Below are 21,188 nucleotides of genomic sequence, written 5' to 3' on the forward strand. Positions count from 1 at the left end.
CATATGAACCAAGCTGTTAATACACATAGGGAACATTAGGGGCGTCTGTGACTCACGAGGTTCGATCCCCGGCTCATCCTGTCCAAATGTCAAAGTGTCCTCGGGCAAGACACTGAACCCTAAGTTGCTCCTGATCGTTAGGCCAGCACCTTGCAGCTCGCTGCCATCGTGAGAGGCAAATTGTGAAGTGTTTTGGATAAAGGCGTTATGTAAATGCTGCCAATTAACATGAAGGCAGGAGGTCTGCTTGAAACAAACTAGTTTGTCTGACCACGTTTATAGACAGACCTGTTCGAAACAGCCACACTTGAAGGCGGACCGAAAAGCCTGCCGTCATAGTGAGGTGTGAAATGTGAAACAAATCCTCCAAACTGTTTCTGCAGCAGTAAAGAAGAAATGCAGTGATTTTAATGTGTTTGCAGCAAAACTATAATGTTACTATGTTAAAAACGTAAACACTGCAAGTTATAAGGTGTATAATAATGACAAGTTATGTAGCAACAGACTGAAACCACTTCCTGTCAAGGCACTAAAATGACCAATGCTTTAAACTCTAAGCAGAGACTCCCAGCTCACCTCATCCCAGGTTTACATTCTGTGCAGATATTGGAGGTGGTGCACTTCTTGCAGTTCTCTGGACATCTCCTGCAAATGTTGGAATCTGAAAGACACAAGGAGAGCCAGTCATACACAGTGGCTAATAGGAACCAGAGGTCTGGCTGCATTTGAAATTAAAACAGAGGGAAGCAGAGGAAGAAGACAATGATGAAGAGGAGGAGTATGAGTAAATTGGGTGAGGAAGACCAGTGAGAAAAGGAGAGAATAAGTAGAATGAACAAAACAGGAGGACAAAAGGCAGGGGGAAGAATGGAAATGTCAAAAGGCTAAAGCTGCGGGGATGAGAAAGGAGATTGTAGTTTCTGTGAGGGAGGATAGGAATGTAGATGAATATTTCTAAAGGCAGAGTAAAAGCAACGACGCGCTTTGACACAATGCACACGGACACTTTGTGTTGAGGCTTGCCAAAAATATCCATGGACAACGTGTTTTATTATTTCTGGGAAACCATAGAGTGGACTATGACTATTAATCAAAGCTGTTGCTTATGTATGACACAAGTATTATGGTTTGTTTGGGAAGTCATATGGTCAGAGCAGAGAGGAGGAGACTGAGAGGAAGTGAGGTTTAGATTTTCAGGAATCTGAAAATCATTAAAGGGTGGAGGAAGGATGTGCAGAGAGATTTCCATAAAAAGAAAATGCACTTTTACATTCTAGAGAGTTCTAAATTAGTGCTGAAATGATTCGTTAAATAATTGATTATTTGATAAAAAGAAAATCCATCAACAACGTCGATGATCATTTATTTGTCATTTCAGAATTGCAAAACATTTGCTGGTTCCAGCTTCTCAAATGTGACAATTTTCTACTTTTCTCTGTTTTATAATCACAGTATGTTGAATATCTTTGGATTTTAGACAGTCGGTTACACAAAACACATAAATCTGAAGACACCACCGTTGGCTCTGGGAAATTGGGATGAGCAGTTTTCTGACAATTTATACACTGAACGATAACCCACTTAATCAAAAATAAGAGAGATTAATCAATGAGGAAAATAACCGTTAGTTGCAATCCTGGTCGAAATGTCTTTTATTGGTCAGTGAGATTGTGAGAAACTGTGTTTACATGTATTTTAACTTTTTGACACAATAGTCAAATATCACACTTGATTCAGTTGATAACACACATAACATACATCCCGTATAGGGCTGCAACTAATGATTATTTTCATTGTTGATTAATTTGTCGATTATTTTCTCAATTAATCGATTAGTTGTTTGGACTTTCAAGTGTCAGAAAAAGGTGAAAACTGCCGATTAGTGTTTCCCAAAGCCCAAGATGATGTGCTCAAATGTCTCGTTTTGTCAACAACTCAAAGATATTCAGTTTACTGTCATAGAGGAGTAAAGAAACCAGAAAATATTCACATTTAAGAAGCTGGAATCAGAGAATATTGGCTTTTTTTCCCTTATAAAAATACTCAAACCGATTAATCAATCATCAAAATAGTTGCCGATTAATTTAATAGTTGACAACTAATCGATTAATCATTGCAGCTCTAATCCTGTAGCTTACATTTCTTTGTCCATAATCAAGCTGGCAACTCCCAGTAATGAAATCATTACATGAAAGTGTCCAACGTGTTGACAAAGGCAGGAATTCACCTCGGCTTGCTGTCAGACTGACAGAGAAAATAAACTCTAGATAGCTCATTTAACACAACACAATACTCAGCAGTGCCAACATTTCAAAAGAAAAAAGTATCCACTACATCTTGGCCTGTTGAAATGTTATGATTGAACTTGGATCCGATGGCATCAGATCTGCTGCCAGAGACTCTCAGAGCTGCCAGGACTTACACGGTCCTGGCTGCAAACCAATATATAGACATAATTATAAGATATACATAGTTTCAGTCTCTCATTCCTGCTTTACTTTCATCCAGGCTGGCATACATCTAGAACATGAGACAAACCAGTAAGTACATACAGTATGTACTGTATGTTAACCCCACTGTACTACTCTGTTTATTATAAACCTGAAAACAGGCTGACCTCTCGTGAACATTATCCATAGATAATTCTCCAGCAGGTCTGTTTTATTTCATAATTTATTCCACTTTTAACTGCTTACTAGCTCAAACTTTTTAGTTGTGTTTGGTTCAGCAAAGTGCATTAAAATAAACAACTGGCTAGACGTAACGTCAAGGGCAGGTCTGATAGTGGAATTTGTGGATTATCCCCATTTGTCGATGTTCTGTTAAATTTAAATGTCGTTTGTAGAACTATAAGAAAACAGATGCAAAGGAGAAAACAATAGAAACAGCTTATAAAACCTCCTGGTGGGACCAACGATGAAAGAGTTTGGAAACAAATTCTTGACTGCATGGTGAGCCATCATGTGTGCAATCATTTGGCCAGCAGTGAAACGTACCATTGTCGAGGTAGAAGCCGTCGCCACAGTTGGCGACACACGTGTTGGAGCCCTCGTTGAGGTGGAAACCAGTCCTGCATGTGGTGCACTGGTCGCTACGGCTACCGACGCAGGTCTCGCACAACGAGGAGCACTTCTTGCAGCGCTTCCTGTCATCGCGGAAAAAGCCACTGGGGCACTCCGACACACACATCCTGGAGAGAGGTGATTGAAGAGAGGGAAAGGAGGTGAAAAGAGAGCATCAAAAAAGCGCAAAAGTGGAATACAAAGGAGGGACAATTTGTATTTCCTACACAAATGTTCAGGTTGTAGTTTATTCTGATTGTACAATATAATAAAAGATTCCAAATCAACTTCATCGCTCCACAATAAACCAGTGATGGAAGAAGTATTCAGATATTTTACCAAGTAAAAGGAGCAATACTACAGTGCAGAAATACTCAGCATCAAAATATACTTAAAAAACAAAAAGTAAAAGTATTCATTATGCAGAATAATATATTACTGGATTATAATTTTTAATTATTAATATGTTCATCACTTTAATGTTGCATCTGGTAAAGGTAAAGCTCATTTTAATTATTTTATATACTGTTGAGAAGTTTGTGAATTCCCCCTGTGTTCAATAAAGTCTTATCTTAATCCACAATATTACATCATAATTTGTTATTTGATATTTTGTATTATTTATCTGAATGTGCAAAGTATAAAAAGCTGTCAGACAAATGTAGTGGAGTAAAAAGTGACAAATCTTTCTCAAGATGTAGTGGAGTAGAAGTTTAAAGTAGCAGAAAATGTAAATACCAAAGTAAAGTACCTAAAAATTATATTTAAGTATAGTATTTGAGTAAATGTACTTGGTGACTTTCCACCACTGCGATTAACAACCCCTATCACACAGCTCAGGATAATGTTAACAGGCTCGAAATGTAAAACACATGTTTGACAAAGCACATATGGCTCTTGTGTAAGGGTATTATGGGCGTAATGTATTGTGTGCAATTATAAATATAACCTTGGGTAAAATATAGTTTTATAGGACGAAAGAAGAAATATGTTTTTTATAATCACCAACTGTAAATGTAAACTTGTTTTTCATGTATCAATAATGAGTTAGGACAAACAGAAGGAGAGGGACCAAGTGTGTGCGTGCGGGGGCTATATGATGAACAGGTGTAACATCTGTTGGATAACTTCACAGCCCTCCATCACCCCCTCATTTCACCCTGAGGCTCCCTTCCTAAGGTGAAACAAAATACATACACACACACGTACACACTCCTTAAGCCTTATTCACACACACACTGCAGATTTTTCTGCCAAGAAACACATATTGCATGTGTGAAACACATAATCCACATGTGCACGTACACACTGCCACGCGTTTCTCCCCCAACTTCAACACCCTTTTCTCTGCAATAATGAAGTGATTATTTAACCAATAAAGATTGTGAAACACTGCAAATTTCCCCGCTGTGGACTGATAAAGGGTTATCTTATCTTATCTTATATACCGCCTACACCAAGGACACCACTAAATGTGAGAAACACTTTATACAGCATTTTCCTGACCACACTTTCACTGCAAGCAGATGTGAATGATTGAATCCATGAAATCATATAGACAAAATGTCAAGGTTTTTTCAACATAACTCGTGTTTTTGTATTTTTGTCCATCATTCACATCAGTTATGATTCTATTTTAGTCACAACACAAGTGGTGAGACAACCACATGGGCTGTAAATCACTCTAGGTGGAAGTGAAACCACACGTGAGCACACCCAAAATGTTGCTTACCTTCCATGCCTATAAAGCACACTGATAAACTGTACATTGACATTTTTATTTTACAAATGCATGAAAAAGACACACACACACACACCCAAAGAGGGTCATGTCCTCAGTATGTTTTTCTTGGAACATGCAGATTACATTTCATAATTTAAAGGTACAGTGTGTACAATTTTGCAACATCTAGTGGTGTGGTTGCAGATTGCAACCAGCTGAGTACGCCTCCTCTCACTCCTCCCTTTTCAAGACTGTGGTAACGTGAGCCGCCGAGTGCAAAACCACGGTATCGTCGTTCACTTCGCTCAGAGGCCATCCTTACCATAATAACACTACTTTGGGAGCAACGGAAGTCAGACGGCGGCTGGCGGTACCACGGTTTTGCACTCTGCGGCTCACGTTACCGCAGTTTCGCAAGTGTGTCGGAGAACTACGGTGGCCTTCAGGTAACGTAAAAACATGAAATGCTCTCTCTAGAGCCAGTGTTTGGTTTCCGTGCTACTGTAGAAACATGGCGGAGCAACATGGCGTACTCTGTGAAGAATACCCGCTCCCTACTTGGATATGAAGGGCCCATTCTGAGCTAACAAAAACACAACGATTCTTAGTTTCAGGTGATTATACACTAATGAAAACATTGTTGTGAATATTATTTTTCCATTTCTGCTAATAGATCCCCGAATTGTTACACAATGTTCCTTTAAAGTTACACATAGCGGGTTTTCAGAAAGTGTTAAGTTTGATCACTTTTAGGCAAAGACAAATTAAGAGATACATAATTAAATAAATATAATAATTAAATAATTTTTCCCACTTGATTTATTCACGGTAAGGTAGAAGATACTCCTGAAAACAGCCATTACATTAGTAGAGAAACTCTTTGATCTACAATTAAAAAAATAATAAATTATTAATTAAACATGGAAAATTGTCAAAATGAATAGAAAATGTTTGAATTCCTTCAAAATGATCTGGGGAATTACTGGACTTATGACCTGAATATTTCCAAAATTCTGACTAAAGCTCTGTTTACAATACACACACGTGTGTACACATACACACAGAGGTGCAAAAAAAAACTACAAAAGCCCCTTTCACACAGAGATTCTGCAATACTGCCGTGAAGAAGAGCCGCAGTTACGTCAGCTTTGCTTATTCACACTGAAGCAGACAGCGGCGGCATAATGCTGCCCCAGTGTGTGATTTTAGACAGCACGCCGGCATAACGGGTGCAAAAGAGGCGTGACGTTTAATACAACAGCAACAGCCGGCTGTCCCTTTTCCACAAACATTGACTCGGCTTTGTCGGCACCTCCGCTGCCGGCTCAACGACTCAACTCTGTCCCCCAGGACCCCCCTCCGTCTCCGTACCTTTCATACAGAACAGTGAGGCGGAATAACGTCGAAACAGTCCCAACTTGAACAAGGGGCTAAAGTTTCAAAGAGCCACACACCTTTTGGTGAGTCTAGACCATCAAACACATATGTAGGGATGTAATTATCTGAACATTAAACACCCCTCCTCCTTCCTCTCACCACTCCCCCAGTCTTCATTCATCAATTGCTCCCTGTGGTGGCAGAAAAGGGCAGCACACCTCTAAAGAGGGCTAATGATAAGTCAGCGCCTAAGCTTGCACATTCTCATGCACCTGCACCAGTTTGCCTTTTATTAGTGCAGAGACCCGCCGACACAAAGGCAATTAGAGCAGACTTTGATCCTAATGGGATCCTAAGGGCACACACAAATGTGCACACACAAATTCACAGTCACACACACACAAACACGTACTTTTAAAGGGGGGAAGGGAGAGACTGAACATGATATGACCGACAGGAAACAACTTCTCTGCTATCACACTGACAAGGTCAAAAGAATCAGGTCACCAGCTGCGCTGTTTCTTAACCTTATTCACATTAAGATCACCAAATAACTGAAGCAAGATATCTGGATCCAGATATTACATGCTAAAAAAAATCTAAATGTGACTTTTTCTGAAATTCAGAACAATGTTACAACAAGCTAGAGATTATGTCATGTAGTCATGACACTGAAAACACAAGCTACTGTACATTCAATTGTTGCCTTTGAAGTCGTAGCTCCTACTGTGGAAACCTTTAAAAGCAGCTCAAGACCCACGTGTTTACACATTGTGTCTCTACCTCATGTCTTGCTTTTGACACAGGATTAAACTAATGTCCAACATAGCAGGTTACATGAGTCATATTCAGACTCTCAGGATGTCCTGGGACCCATCAACAACAGACCATATCAAAGAATAGATCTCACATCATGCACTGCAAAAGTCAACTGATAAAGCCCATTGTCTTTTCCCCCTTTTTTTATTTATTTATCTTTTTATTTACTTTAATTTAATTATATTTTATTTATTTATTTGTTTATTTGTCCCCTAACAAACCTACCTCTTTGTACTGTACTACAGCTTAATAGCTTTATTGTTCGTATCATTTATTTAGTCATGGAGATGAGGGACTGTTTAGAATATGAATATGTCTTTATATGTCCTCGGAAATGTCTTGTACCCTTCATATTATAACAAAATGTCAATTAAAAATTGTTTTTGTTGTGACGTCCGATCTAGAACGGTGCTCGAGCCTTTGTCACCTTCATGTAAGAAACATACTGCCGACATCACAGCACACCTAGCTTTCTTTAACCATAGTAAGCCAGTTATGTGGATCTTAATGCGCGCGCATGCTTCTTAAAAACAAAATGAGTTTGAGACCAAAACAAGAAAACTGTTTAACAGCCTCAAAAAGATTAGATCCCTCTCTCCAACCTGGACTGTGTCTCCTACTCTTCAAAGATCCACCTATAACCAAATAAATACCTAGATTCATCTTTATTCAGATGTGATTAAGTCACCAGGTGTCTGTAGGAATGCTGATTATTAAATTCATTCATGCAAACTGAGCTGTTACACAAATGTTTCTTTGAAGCCTGAGAAAACAACAGGAATAATGCCTTGAGCTGGTTAAATCCAGTTATGGGTGGATTGGTATGCACCGACAATCACCTTACCTTTCTGATTGAAACCCTCAGCTAATATTGATCCCTGTCTTTATTTGTCTCTGAACTGCCAGCGGACTTCACACTCTTTAAAACAATCAGATGTTGTTGAAATCATATCGACACATCTTCCATCTGTAGCTCTATAGCTCACGTGCACTTTTTAAATTAAGAAAGAAAAAAAAAAAAGATTGGCTCTGGTGAAGTCCACAGAGCAAATACATTTACATGTTCACGTATACTTTGAGAATCTATAAGCAGTATATAAAAGTGAGAGAGGTCAGTGACACTGAGTGGAATAATCCCCAAATTTAATAATACCCCCTAAGTTTGGCTATCCATATGCTAAAATGTGTATAAAACTTGCAAAACTAAAGTTTGATTATGGCAAAAATCATAATCCTGATTATTTTGGTCAATATTGAGATCACGATTATTTAACACGATTACTCATTGACTTCATTGACTAAACATCATTCATTTAAAAGAACATTTTGTAGCCTATATTTTAAAGGTAAAATGCATCAATCTGGTCACTTTGAGAGTAAAATTAAGAGGCTAGATCTACGAAGAACTTTATAAACAATTTGATCATATACACATTGGTTGTTTAGATATGAATGGTGATGACACAGCAAAAAAAGTCACACCCACAAAACATGGTAAATGAGACGGGGTGCGTGTTTCAAGAGGGGTAAGGTGGGTTGCCAACATCTCCACACTGAGGACAGCCCTCCCTGGTTGACAGTTGCGCCAGGAGCAGGGAGCTCCGTCCCTCCCCACAAGGAGAGAGAGCACAGCGAGCACTAATCGGGGATGTCCGGGGGAGGGGTGCTGTAAAGCGCCACCTTCACCCCAGGCCTTTCCAAGCCGACCTAGAGCCGGTCACGGCGCACCACTACGGAGGAAATACACCCGACGACGGCCAGCCAGCGCTGGGGAGAGGACCCATGCCTCCCACACCGAGCGGAGCGAAAGCACAACGCTGTTAAGGAAAGGGGCGTGCTGGATTTATGACGCAAGACAAAACGAGAGCATCATTGTGAAACGGAATGCTGCACAATAATCATTTTATTTTGATTATCTTGTATTCATAATCTTTGGAGGACAAAATCGTAATTGAAATTTGATTAATTGCACAGCACTAGTTTATTCATTCACTCACTTATTACATGAGTCATATTTGTATTTCCTAATTCACCTTCTGTTGATATTAATGTATTACTAAGTTGTTTCAGTCTGAATCTCTGTTCTAAATAATTCCCAGGATAAAAAGCGGGAGGGGACAGACACAAAAGTAGTCTGTAAATGAAGATGTGAAGTACTCCAAGCAGTTCTGGTTATAAGAGACACAACTTCTGTGTAAAAAAAGATGTGAAAAACAAAATCCTTTCCCACTATTCCCAAGTACAGTTAATAGGTCTTTATAATTTTACTTTTATGTTCTCCAACACAAGAACAATATTCCACTTAATACTGATATCTGAAGCACTCTGACCTGGTGTTGTTCTTGAACTTGAGGAAGTAGTGGAGGCAGTTGATGCAGTGATGGGGTCCAGGACCTTCACAGCCGTTCTCATTGCATTCAGAGTCACAGGGGCCTGGAGGCACACACACGTAACAGTGTAAAGAGATGATGATCGTAGGAAGAAGTTTATAGTCTAATAACTTTGTCCATATTAACTGAGTTTATGGAATAATTCATTTCATTTTATTGCACCCTTGCTCCTAATGCGGCAGTACAACTTACTATCACTGTGACAGGTCAGTAAAAACAGCAGCTGCCAAAGAATTATGTTACTTTTCAACGCTGCCTCTGTGGCGAACCTGTGTGTGTACAGCTCTGGATTTATCACTCACCGTTGTACTCCTCTGTGAACTCCTCATCGGTGGGCGTCAGCATGTCTGTGGAGCGGGGCTTATCGCTGCGCAGAGACGAGTACGGGTGCACAGAGGTGCCGTACAGCACCAGTGACCACTCCTTCAGCTTGCCTGAGGAAACAGAAGCATTGTAAAAGTCTTAGACACAGATCCTCTTCAGTCTGTCCTGATGGGGAGCAGCTGAACATCCTTTGATGCCCATTTGATTTGTATATTCAATACATAGCGTTGTCATTATGTTCCACAAAAAACAGATGTGTACTGTCAGGCAGTTGTCCAGCATTTTTTCTTGTTTCTGTTCAGCTGTAATGTGATAACTCAGTTCAACCACTCTCACCACTAAATTATTCTATATTTTCAGCGACCATAAGTAGATTAGATTACATTAAACTGTTAATGATACACATGAGGAAACTAGGCACAAGTTACATGGGATTATAGTGACCGACCTGAGAGCTTTTTAGGAACTGCTACTCTCCATTTGAGACTTTATTATGTTGTTAAATTAGTGGGTCATTTGAGCAGTTAAGTTCACTGCCTCCAGAGCAACATGTGTGCTCCTGCTGGTCCTACACGCTAAAACCTCCTCCCGTGTCTTCTACTTCTACTGTCTCTGGAAATCAGGTTTAAAAAATACAAATGAGTTTGAAGACTGATGATTCTTTTTTAAATAAAGAAATTAGCAATACTGTCATACCGGGTACTTTCTGGCTGCGGAGTTGAGAAGGTGAGTCATAGATCTCTAGGACCCAGTCGCCTGCTGCCTTCTCTCCCCAGCAGTGGGTGGTCATAAACTCCCAGTTCTTAAAACCCTCCATGGAGTGATCAAACAACCTGCACATCAACAACACATGCACACACACACACACACAAACACACAAAAAAAAGTCACAGATGAGGAAACAACTCAAGTACTGCAAATACCAGAACAAACAGTCTCAACCAAGTACGATCACAGTCTCTCATGAACTGTGGACAAACATTGTACAGGACTGTGGTTTATCTGAGGTGAACATGGACTACAGCGCTTACACCACATTCAGAATCTAATCCCCTAGAGGTTATCACAATTTATGGTGTTTCTGCACAGATTAAAAATTCTTCTTGTTAACAAAGCAAACATAGACAATTGAATCCACACTTTAAAGAATAATGCAAATGTATTTGGCTTCTGTAAATATTTAACCCCATGAGGCCCAACATTTCTAATTTAGAAGCACCTTGCCTTATTCCGGTGCTGGGCAATATGATTTCTATTTCATTTCTATCGTGACATTGGCTAGGCCTATATTTATTTATTTTTTTCTCTATAATTTCACTTACATTGCACTCAATCTATTAAAATGACAAAATACTCAGTACTTTTAATTTGTCAAGTATTAAAATCTCACAGGAATACACAAAAAATAGGCTTAACCATGTGGTTATTTCATATAGACCATTTATTTATTGAATTACCAGAAAACATGCTATATCGTGATATATATCGTTATCGGGATATGAAACAACCTATATCATTATAGAAGATTTTGGTCATATCGCCCAGCCTACCTTATTCTAAGTCAGAACAATAAAGCTGAATTTTTAGTACCCTTACTGATTTTCTTCCAGTTTTTGATTTTACATTAATTTGAAAAAACTGCTAATTAAAAAGATCCCGACATTGGTTATTCTATTTGAAGACAACATTCTGACAATAATCATTTTCATTTTGCAATGTCCTCCATGTTCATGTGGTATTACATTGCAGATAACATGTGTCTTTACCTGTTGGCAAGCAGCTGAGACTTGGTCCCTGAGGGTGAGGTCAGATTGATTGACAGGTCCCCCCGTCGAGGGTGTGTGATTGTTATACGTACGACCACGTGCTCCAGGTAGATCACATGGTGGTTGGGGTTGTCAGTGCATCCTGTTGCCTTGTACACCGACCGAACCACATGCTCTGGACGGATAGTTCTGCAGGAATCAAAAGGTATACATGAGGAGAACATACACACTAAAACAGAAATATCTATAGTTTGTTATTTCTGGGAGCATTGGCTGTTAAAAAAATATGAATATTGTCTTTAATCGATGCATCAATTTATCAATCAGTCCACTGATGGAGACTCAAAACCAGCTCCACTGACAAAAAGTGGGAAAACCATAAAACAAATCTATGGACATTGCGGCATTAACCAAAGAGATTCGCTGGGTATACTAGTGCATTTCATTGCAGTAAAGATTATCAAACAATCATCAAACACCAACAACTAGAATTACCGCATGGCGGTCGTATGCCTCCGCCAACCAGTCAAATTGCAGTTTACATCCATGTCTGTCCAGAATGTCACTTCATCATTTTATCCTGTTAGATATTTGTGTGAAATTGACATAATTTCCATATAAATTCTTAGTTAATTTATGGTCAAAAATGTGTTTTGTGAAGTCACAGTGACCTTTGACCACCAAAATCAAATTAATTCATCACTGAGTCCAAGTGGACGTTTGTGCCAAATTTGAAGAAATTCTCTCCAGGCATTGCTGAGCTATCACGTTAACAAGAATGAGATGGACGTGAGGTCACAGTGACCTTGACCTGTGACTTCCGGCCATGGCTGTCGCCGGCAAGGAGGCATAAAAAAGCAAACAAAAAAAGGATGTCAGATATTGAAGCCGAGCAGATGGCCAATCGGGTTAAAACACTGCTACATATCACTCAAGATAAAACGTCGGCTCTGGTTACAGTAGCTTCAGGAAAGACTTTCAAAAAGAGATCTTTCCTCTTTACGAAGCTGTGAAACTAATTTTTAAGTGAACTTGTTCTGCATTTAAAGCTACTAATTGGTTTCAAGGTTTCATTTACAACTGGAGAGTATTTCTTCATTGAAAGAAGGGCAATGAAACGGCACTGAAGGCTTTTCACGATAGAAAAGATGTTTGCGCTCTTCTCCCGACCGGCTTCGGCAAGCGTTTGATTGACAGATGGTTCATCCAATCACCTGCCAAGTGTCCTTTTAAAGTGCCTGCCCTTTTTTCCAAACAGTTTTCAATGACGGCTTCTCAGATGGTTCTGTGTAATAAACCATCTGACGCGTCAGGTCAGGTCTTGTGTGCCCTAAGTCACAATGCACCTGTAGTCTGTGTGCTCTTTCAGGGAGAGGCGTTGGGGACTGTGGCTGTCTCCCTACACGGAGACATTCTGCTCACTCACCAAAGACTCTGTTAGAGACTGTCTGACATAACCCTCAATATCAAGTTTCAATACACTGAGGCACCCCTAAAAGCAATCACGTGTACTGTGATTTAACCTCGTCCAAAAGCCAAAGAGCATGCACAAAAGTTTTCCATTTCCCAAACCTCAACCAGCCAAAGAAACCAAGAACCACGAGCATGATAAGAAAGACAAAGAACTTCATTTGTTCCGTCTGCTATGCACTGCTCACCAAACAACCAAACACTTGGCCAACGCAAACATAATGACCCCTTGAATAACATCTGTGGTATGATCTAATATAATAGCGGTACAATGACAAAAACAGTGAAAACATGGACAGGTCCAGTACAGGGGACAATGAACACCATCCTGCCAGAGAGAAAGAGTCATACATCGCTGCTGCACATGAAGCAGCTGAGCCAACTCAACACATTAACTCACTGGCTGGATTACATACAGGGTTTATTCACTGGAAACTGAAACAGAGCTGGTGAATTACACTTGCTCGCAAATAACATATAAAGGGAGGATTACTACAATTATTTTTTTTGTAGGGTAGAGGGTTGAAAGACAATTATTGCCAGCGACTTGTGCGGTTTGATCCTGTATTGGAAACAGTTTTGTTAGATTGCCTGTTGTCAGGGTTACAATGACGGTGATGACACTTTTAGGGCCTAAGTGATACAGCACAGATGTTTATCTTTAAGAGGAAAATTACCCCCAGACAATTATCGGCTGGTAAAGATTGCCTTAAGCTGTGCGATGAAGATGAAGCTTTTTTCTTGGAAAAAGTATTACTCAAACTTGGCTCAAGGATTAATTGAGACAAAGAGCAACACAATGATTACTAAATGCTTTTTTCTTTTGCCATTCAGACCACATAGTACCCACAAAGATTTAAATTACAGTCATAAATACCTGCTTTAATCGTTCTGCGAAGGGTTTTCTCAAAAGTTTAGTGTTAATGTAACCATCTGAAATTATGAGTAAGTGGTTGTGTTGATTGTGGGATCAGTTTATTGATAATTAATTACAGCTAAATATAAAAATGTATTTGTGAAAGGGCAGAACAGGCCAGCAAGATGAATTTAATGATTTCCACTGAGTATTGTAAATGTATTTATTTTAAACCACTAACATTGGTGAAACAAATTCACCTGTCTTATATCAATTAAATCATTGAATTAGTATGAAAGGAGTCAAAGTGGTTTATTATTATCTTATATTTACAATATGAATTGTTTTTTCCAGAATACCAGCAGGTAAACAATCTATAACAATTTCTCCATTTGTACTTCGACTCCATCTCTGATCATTTATATAACTCTTGAGGGACTAATAGTTGATATAAACAATTAAAGTACCAGTGTGTAACATCTAGGGGGAGCTATTGGCAGAAATGGAATATAATATGAATAAGTATGTTTATTTTAATGTATAATCACCTGAAAATAAGAATCGTGTTTTCTTTACCATAGAATGAGCCGTTTATATCTACATAGGGAGCGGGCCCTCTCTTCACGGAGTCGGCCGCCATGTTTCTACAGTAGCCCAGAATGGTCAAGTCGATAACGTTACTCGTTCTGAGGTTAACCCCCCGCCACTTCACTCAGTCACCAGGAAACAAGACACGGGAAACCTCTGTTGGAACTGCAACTTCCACTGTACATTCAATTGATATTCTCAAAGCTAAACTAACTGTCTTCTGCTCCACTAGCTCACTTGTTGGCTCACACATATTCGCCGCTGCTCTCTCTCTCTCTTGCTTCACCACTCACTTCCCCCGTACACACACTCTAAGCACTGACTCCGCTATTCTCCAAATGACCTACGCTACTCCTACAACAACTGGCTCTACAACTGGCCATTCACGTTTTCCCGTCGGCCACCGTAGTTATTCTACACGCTTGGCACACGGGAGAAGTTGCAATCTGCAACCTCACCACTAGATGCCGCCAGATGTTCCACATTGTACCTTCAACATTAAAACCAGTGAAAAGAGAGAGAATACACAAGAACATTGCATGAGCTCAGGCAGACGTGATGGAACGAATAACAGAGGGAAAACACTGATCGTCTCTTTCGTAAGTAGTCGATGACTGCTTGGAAGGCGGACAGCAGTAATGGCTGGGGAGTCTAGGGCTGATATCACAGCTCTGGCTTCTCCATGACACAACACAGATAACTGAACCGTACGCATGGGACCGAGCAGAGCAGATGCACAGCTGATTACCACCAGCCTGATTGCACACAGATCAGGCCGTTTTTCCTGGTGCGTGCTCCAAGTGGAGTGAGGCGAGCGATTGCAGACAGACATTACCAAACGCAGTCAGAGGGGCCAGCCAGAGGGTGTGTGGGAACACAGCCGGGATGGCTGCACTCATGTAGCAAGTTAGAAGCACAGAACACACACGCATACATACAGTACACACATACATCTGTAGGAAAGGAAAAGAGACGCATATAGACCTGCTTCCAAAACACGTTAACACAATCTATAAAAAAACATAGGCACAGTCACACGTCCAAGAAGCAAGTGAGCACAGACACATTTCTATATACATTTATACTCAATAAAGAGGTTTGTTAAGGGAAAAGAATGTTTTAGACTTTTTTGGGCAGTTTTTGTTATGTGTTACACAATAAACTTTCATGACTTTTTGCCTTCATTCCAAAACAAAACAAAATAAAGCCTTATGTTTCCTGGTGATTGCCTACTTTTAATTTGCAGGCCTGTCATTTGGCTGCATGGACGGAGGGTAATTCTGTTGAAGAACAAGGCTTAAGCTCCCAGTAACTGGACAAATGTGTGACTGACCATTTCACACATGTCTACTCATAAATACACTACACACGGGAAAAGGAGGCTAAAATGACGGGGTTGTTTTTATTTCTTTCACGCAACAACAGTGGTAATCTCTCCATGAGCCAACACACGATACATGAGTACGGAGGTCTGAGCACAACTGCCTCTGACACAAGCCGGACTACATAAGCCTCACATGGACTGACTTGTGCACTGGAGCAGAACAGACAGAATGACACTGATAATGCTGCAGTCGCTGGCCACCGAGCCTTCGACTGAAAGCAAACCAGTTCAGGGCCTGAGTTCAGCCAGCCAGCCGAACACAGAACAGTGCTCCGGCTTCCAGCTGCATCAAGAATAACAAGCTGTGAAGCCCTGGCTCTCTCTCCTTGTGTGTGTGTGTGTGTGTGTGTGTGTGTGTGTGTGTGTGTGTGTGTGTGTGTGTGTGTGTGTGTGTGTGTGTAGTAAAGGTCTTATGTGAAAACCACCCTGCCAGAACTAATGCTTGGCCCCTATCAAGGTACAGCTTGCACAACTTCACTCTCAAACACATGCCGGTGCATAAAACACCAGGGAAGGAAAAAAATGAGAGACTCGCTTATCTGGCTTTAAACTCAGAGAGTCTACTACAATTAACATACATGTTTAACTACAGAATGACCTTCCTTACTGTGGCACAGCAGTAGATTTCCAGAATTATGTTATATGGACACCCCAGTCCACATGCTGCTGGTTTGGCCCCTTAAGTCCAATTAAGGGAAATCCTAATGCTCCAGCATACAATGATATTTTAGACAATAGTGCTTCCAACTTTGTGGCAACAGTTTGGGGAAGTCTCTGTCCCCTTGAACAAAGTGAGGATCATGAAGAAATGGTTTTCCAAGTTTGGTGTGGAAGAACTTGACTTGCCTGCAGAGAGGTTTAAAAATTGCATATTGGTGTAACGTTTGCGTGTCCACATACTTTTAGCCATGTAGTGTATATTAGAGTTGCAACAATTAAACGATTAGTTGTCAACTATTAAATATATCACCAACTATTTTGACAATCGATTAATCAGTTAATTTTTTAAGAAAAAAAGTAAAAATTCCAGTTTCTGGTTTCTTTACTCCTCTATGACCGTAAGCTGAATATCTTTGAGTTGTGGACAAAACAAGACATTTGAGGACGTCATCTTGTGCTTTGGGAAACACTGATCAACATGTTTCACCATTTTCTGACATTTTATAGACCAAACAACTAATTGATACATCAACCATGAAAATAATAGATAGTTGCAGCCCTAGTATGTCACGATATGTTCGTCTCTGTGTGTGTTCGTTCGTTCTACCTTATTTGTCGGTCTGCGCTCTCCACACAGACGTGCTGAGTTGGGACTTGCTTCCATCGCTCCGCCTCCTTCACCATCGCCTCAGCGTCCATCAGACCAAAGCCGTACAGGTGGCTGACTGTAGGAAACAGAGAAAAGTCACAGCTGATCAAACCACTCCAATGCTGACTATTGTTTCTCATACCAATGACGGCTTATCAAAAAAAGGATTGTTTGTAGTTCAAACTTCTGAGGAAGATTTTGCGTTCTTTACCCAATCACGTGAAATCATCCAACGTGAACAAATCTCAAAGATGGGGTCGGGTTAAGAATCAGTGACAAGACCTCTGGACAAGTTTGTAGCCCTCCTTAAAGGCATCTAGTATTCCTATTAAAGACTGTTCTTTAGGTTGTTACAGAGTCCAAATGTGTCCAAAACAAAAGCAAAAATTCAGAGCATGAATTATTAACAGGTATTATCTACTAACTGATGAAAATACTGAGGACATATGAGGTAGTAGGTAGTTGTCTAAAAGTGAAAAAGAAAGTTTCAACACCACTAAACTTATGGGCACAGCAGGTCAAATATGAATTCCTTCCATACCTCTCCCACCCCTCCTTCCCTGCTCTGTTTCTCTTTAGTTCCTCTTTGGAAAAAACAGTCACTTGGAAAATCTCCAGGCACACATGGGCCTGCAGCCTGGCTGACCCCTACTTCTCACTGTGTTGGTTTCTCTCCTTCACACACACACACGCAGGTATGCACACACACATTTAAACACAGTTACAAACAGCAACCACAACACAGACCCGGACAGATGGCAGCTGTTGGCGCAGTAGTTAAGCAAGAAGGAAACATTTTTGGAAACTGCTCATCATCCCTCTTCTGATTGGAGAAAACTAATTCAGGAGTCAAAATACTGCATATTGATTTCTCTCTGTAACTGTTTTGTATTTTTCTTTATACATAACACACTACATCCCACTATGAATCTTAAACGCAACAGTTGCTTAATTGACGTGTTGAGACAATGGATGGATAGATTGATGATATCTATCTGCGTAAGAGTGTGTGTACCGTTGTAACCAGCAGCATTGGTCTTCCAGTCAGGGGCGCTGAGATGTCCAGCTCTCGAGGTCTTTACGATTATGTGCTGAATATCTCTCCATGATAGAAGAGGACTGTCAGAGGAAAAAACACACACAAGTACATTAATATATTTATTGTAATATAAAAAAATCCAAGGACCAAGGAGTAGCAGGACATAACTAAGCAGGAACTAAATAAATAAATAAATAAGTGACACAAAGACCTGTTTTCCTATGCACATACGCAAACAGATATACGCATACATTTTTAAATAACAAAATCTACACACAAGGTCAAGCAGCACTTATGATTTAAATACAGGGATGATGATGAGAAATTGCTTTTGAATAATTCATTATGTTGTGAAAGGAAATGCAGAACATGGCGAGGAAAATAAATGGCTAAAAGGGGGAGAATGAACAGGAAGACATGAAGAGATATCTGAGTAAATTCAGACAAGAGCATGAGGGAGGATAGGTGGATGAAAGAGGAACATAAAAAGTTTAGGATAAAGGGGGGAAGGAGGTTAAAAAACAAAGTGCAAGGAGGAAGAAAGCAGATGAAATGTAAAACAAGGTAAATAAAACATAGTAATATACAGTAGGTGGAAGATTACTGAGAGAAAATTACAGAGAAGCATAGATGGAGAGCATAGATGCCCGTTCATCCGTCCCTAGTTTCTCAGATCTCACGTGAGATCCATTACGAGATGGCAGCCATGTGCGTCGACCGCTTTGATGTCCAAATGCTACATTAAAGGGAAAAACCGGGAAGAAGTGGGTCACCAAGTTTCCTGGGATTCCCTTCCATCTCATATGCCGACCAGATGCTCCATTCCCTCCCCTCATGTCACTCCCTCCCTCGCCATCTGAGACCTCCAGAATCTGCACCACTCTGAATCAGTTGACCTAAAACTAACATTTAAGGATTGAAACCCAACATTCGGATTTTAAAATTTAAGAAGATACGCAGGTATGTAGTGAGAGGGAGACAGAGAGCGACGTCTGACCCGAACTCACTGTGCCTTTGCCTGTTGAGCCGCTTGCATAAGTGCAGGTTCTTTCACATCCTCCTGTGATCTCTTAAACCAAAAATGCACTAGAGGACTTTTAAAATCCTAAACATCTGGAGAGAAGTCTCAGCATCACACCTTCAGCTGCTGACTTTCACAGATTATAGTCAAAGCCTCCTTCACATATGCACTTTATTCCATAAATGTTCAGGCAATTTTATCTGTATCATGGTGGAGTAGCACTACTAGGCTGGGGATAGGGTTCATCATTCGTCGCTATGATTTCTCGTATTTTTATCTTGTATTTATTATATTGTTCTATGCGTTATATATTTGTAAGAAAAGTATAATTCATCTGTTTAATGGTTGCTCATATTGTATTACATTTTGGAAAAACGTATTCTAAAACGTTTATATCGTGCAAAACAACACATGCAATTAATATTGAAGGTAAAAATGTTATCACTTCATTTTGAATGTGATAACAGTTTATGCTCCATTGTTTTTTCTTTTTATCCTTTTCTTTTAACCTTTTTATCTTAGTAGGGAAATTTCATATTCATAAAGCTACATTTCTTAACTCAACCCCATCTTTTAAGTTGTTCTTAATTGAATTTAATGTTATTATGAGTCTCTTAAATTTCTAACACATAAGAAATCCATGTGATTAACCACAATTTACTCAGAGATGTTTGTCTGAAAAAGTGTGTCATTTAAATAATTTTATTATTTTGGATTTAATCATTTTCTTTTTTTCTATTATTATTATTATTATTATTATTAATATTATTATTATTTTATACAACACTCTGTTGTTATTTTCTTCTTTCTTTATTAACTGAATTGGTATGACTGACTGTTAATACTTTATGTACTTATATTTTAATTGTAAGTTTAAAAAAAAAATGCTCTATATGTTGTGTTACATTGTCAAAACACATTGTAAATGTTTGACTTGTGTTTACTTGTAATGAAATGTCACATTTGTTCTTTAGGGTTGCACACATGGTGACAGAAAAATAAATAATCTAGAAAAAACAACATGTTTTAAAGAGTCAGATCTCTCCCATATGGAACAAGATTGTCGAGTGGAGTATCGCTGCCTTACATGGATATTATATCTAATATTTAGAGGTTTGGTGTGATTTTATTCATTAACCAGGTCAAACTACAGGATGACATTCCAATTAGTCAGTCAGTCATGTTTTATAAAAGCCTGAAATCTCCAAAACTTTAGGACACAAGGATTTTGATTCCTAAACTTTTGCACACTACAAGACAATGTGGGCCGGCCGTCCCTGTTGAGCTGCTCTATTTGTCTCAGACCAGTTCTTTTTTTAATCAGTCATCATGACTAAATCTGAATAATATTAGTTGGTATTTTAATTCTAACCATTTAATTCCTGGTTTTACTTAAGAACAGAAAAAGTCTGCTATGCTGAAAGCTGGCCATCAATCTCTCTCAGCACTGGAAAACAGCTAAACCTTTCACATTAGCTGTCATCATCTTTCATTCTTTGGCTTTTAAAGGAAAGTAATCAAATTTACTTCATGGAGTGTTGTGTCAACATTTCTGCATATATCAGGGTTATATTCGAGCTTTCTGATGTTAGGGATGAGATCGGGATTAGACAAAAAAAAATATTAGATAATTAAAAGAAGATTTCTTTTTTATGGAAGCCCTGCAGTGAACCTGAAATATCACATCACTGTGATACCCAGAATACAACTGTAGATAAGACAAAAAAGTTGAACACATGGCTTCAATGAGTCTACACTTGTCAAATCCAACATAGGCTAAATAGCTGAAAATAAAATATCAAGTAGAAAATAATTAAAGGATTGTAGCACAGATAAGTGCTATGAAAAGTCAGAATAATTAATGTTCAGATCAATATTAATAGGCTTAGCTGCCACTGTGTAATTATGGTTCCATACATGTTTTATGGTCATTAATTAAAAGTGACTTTGGCATCGTTATCTAGGCCACGACAGCCTTCCCATAAACAAGCCAAAACTAATTAATGGAGTAGCTCACATACTGGGGAAAACCAGCAGCGAATCAGTACGTCTAATGTCGT

At 39.4% G+C, this 21,188-nt stretch overlaps 1 protein-coding gene across 3 annotated transcripts in view; it reads right to left on the reverse strand.

Moving 5' to 3' along the window:
- Positions 1 to 21,188, reverse strand: part of pcsk5b (proprotein convertase subtilisin/kexin type 5b) — a 92,054-nt gene that overhangs the window by 34,061 nt on the left and 36,805 nt on the right. For all 3 annotated transcript variants that reach the window (XM_074637843.1, XM_074637842.1, XM_074637841.1), the window contains exons 10-17: positions 18,084 to 18,187; positions 17,027 to 17,144; positions 11,462 to 11,650; positions 10,392 to 10,528; positions 9,674 to 9,805; positions 9,312 to 9,414; positions 2,997 to 3,190; positions 577 to 661 (exon numbers count right to left, since the gene is read on the reverse strand). In XM_074637843.1, the coding sequence (XP_074493944.1) occupies positions 577 to 661; positions 2,997 to 3,190; positions 9,312 to 9,414; positions 9,674 to 9,805; positions 10,392 to 10,528; positions 11,462 to 11,650; positions 17,027 to 17,144; positions 18,084 to 18,187 (1,062 nt within the window). The remainder of the gene's footprint in view (positions 1 to 576; positions 662 to 2,996; positions 3,191 to 9,311; positions 9,415 to 9,673; positions 9,806 to 10,391; positions 10,529 to 11,461; positions 11,651 to 17,026; positions 17,145 to 18,083; positions 18,188 to 21,188) is intronic.

Source organism: Sebastes fasciatus, chromosome 6, assembly GCF_043250625.1.
Source record: "Sebastes fasciatus isolate fSebFas1 chromosome 6, fSebFas1.pri, whole genome shotgun sequence".
NCBI lineage: Eukaryota > Metazoa > Chordata > Actinopteri > Perciformes > Sebastidae > Sebastes > Sebastes fasciatus.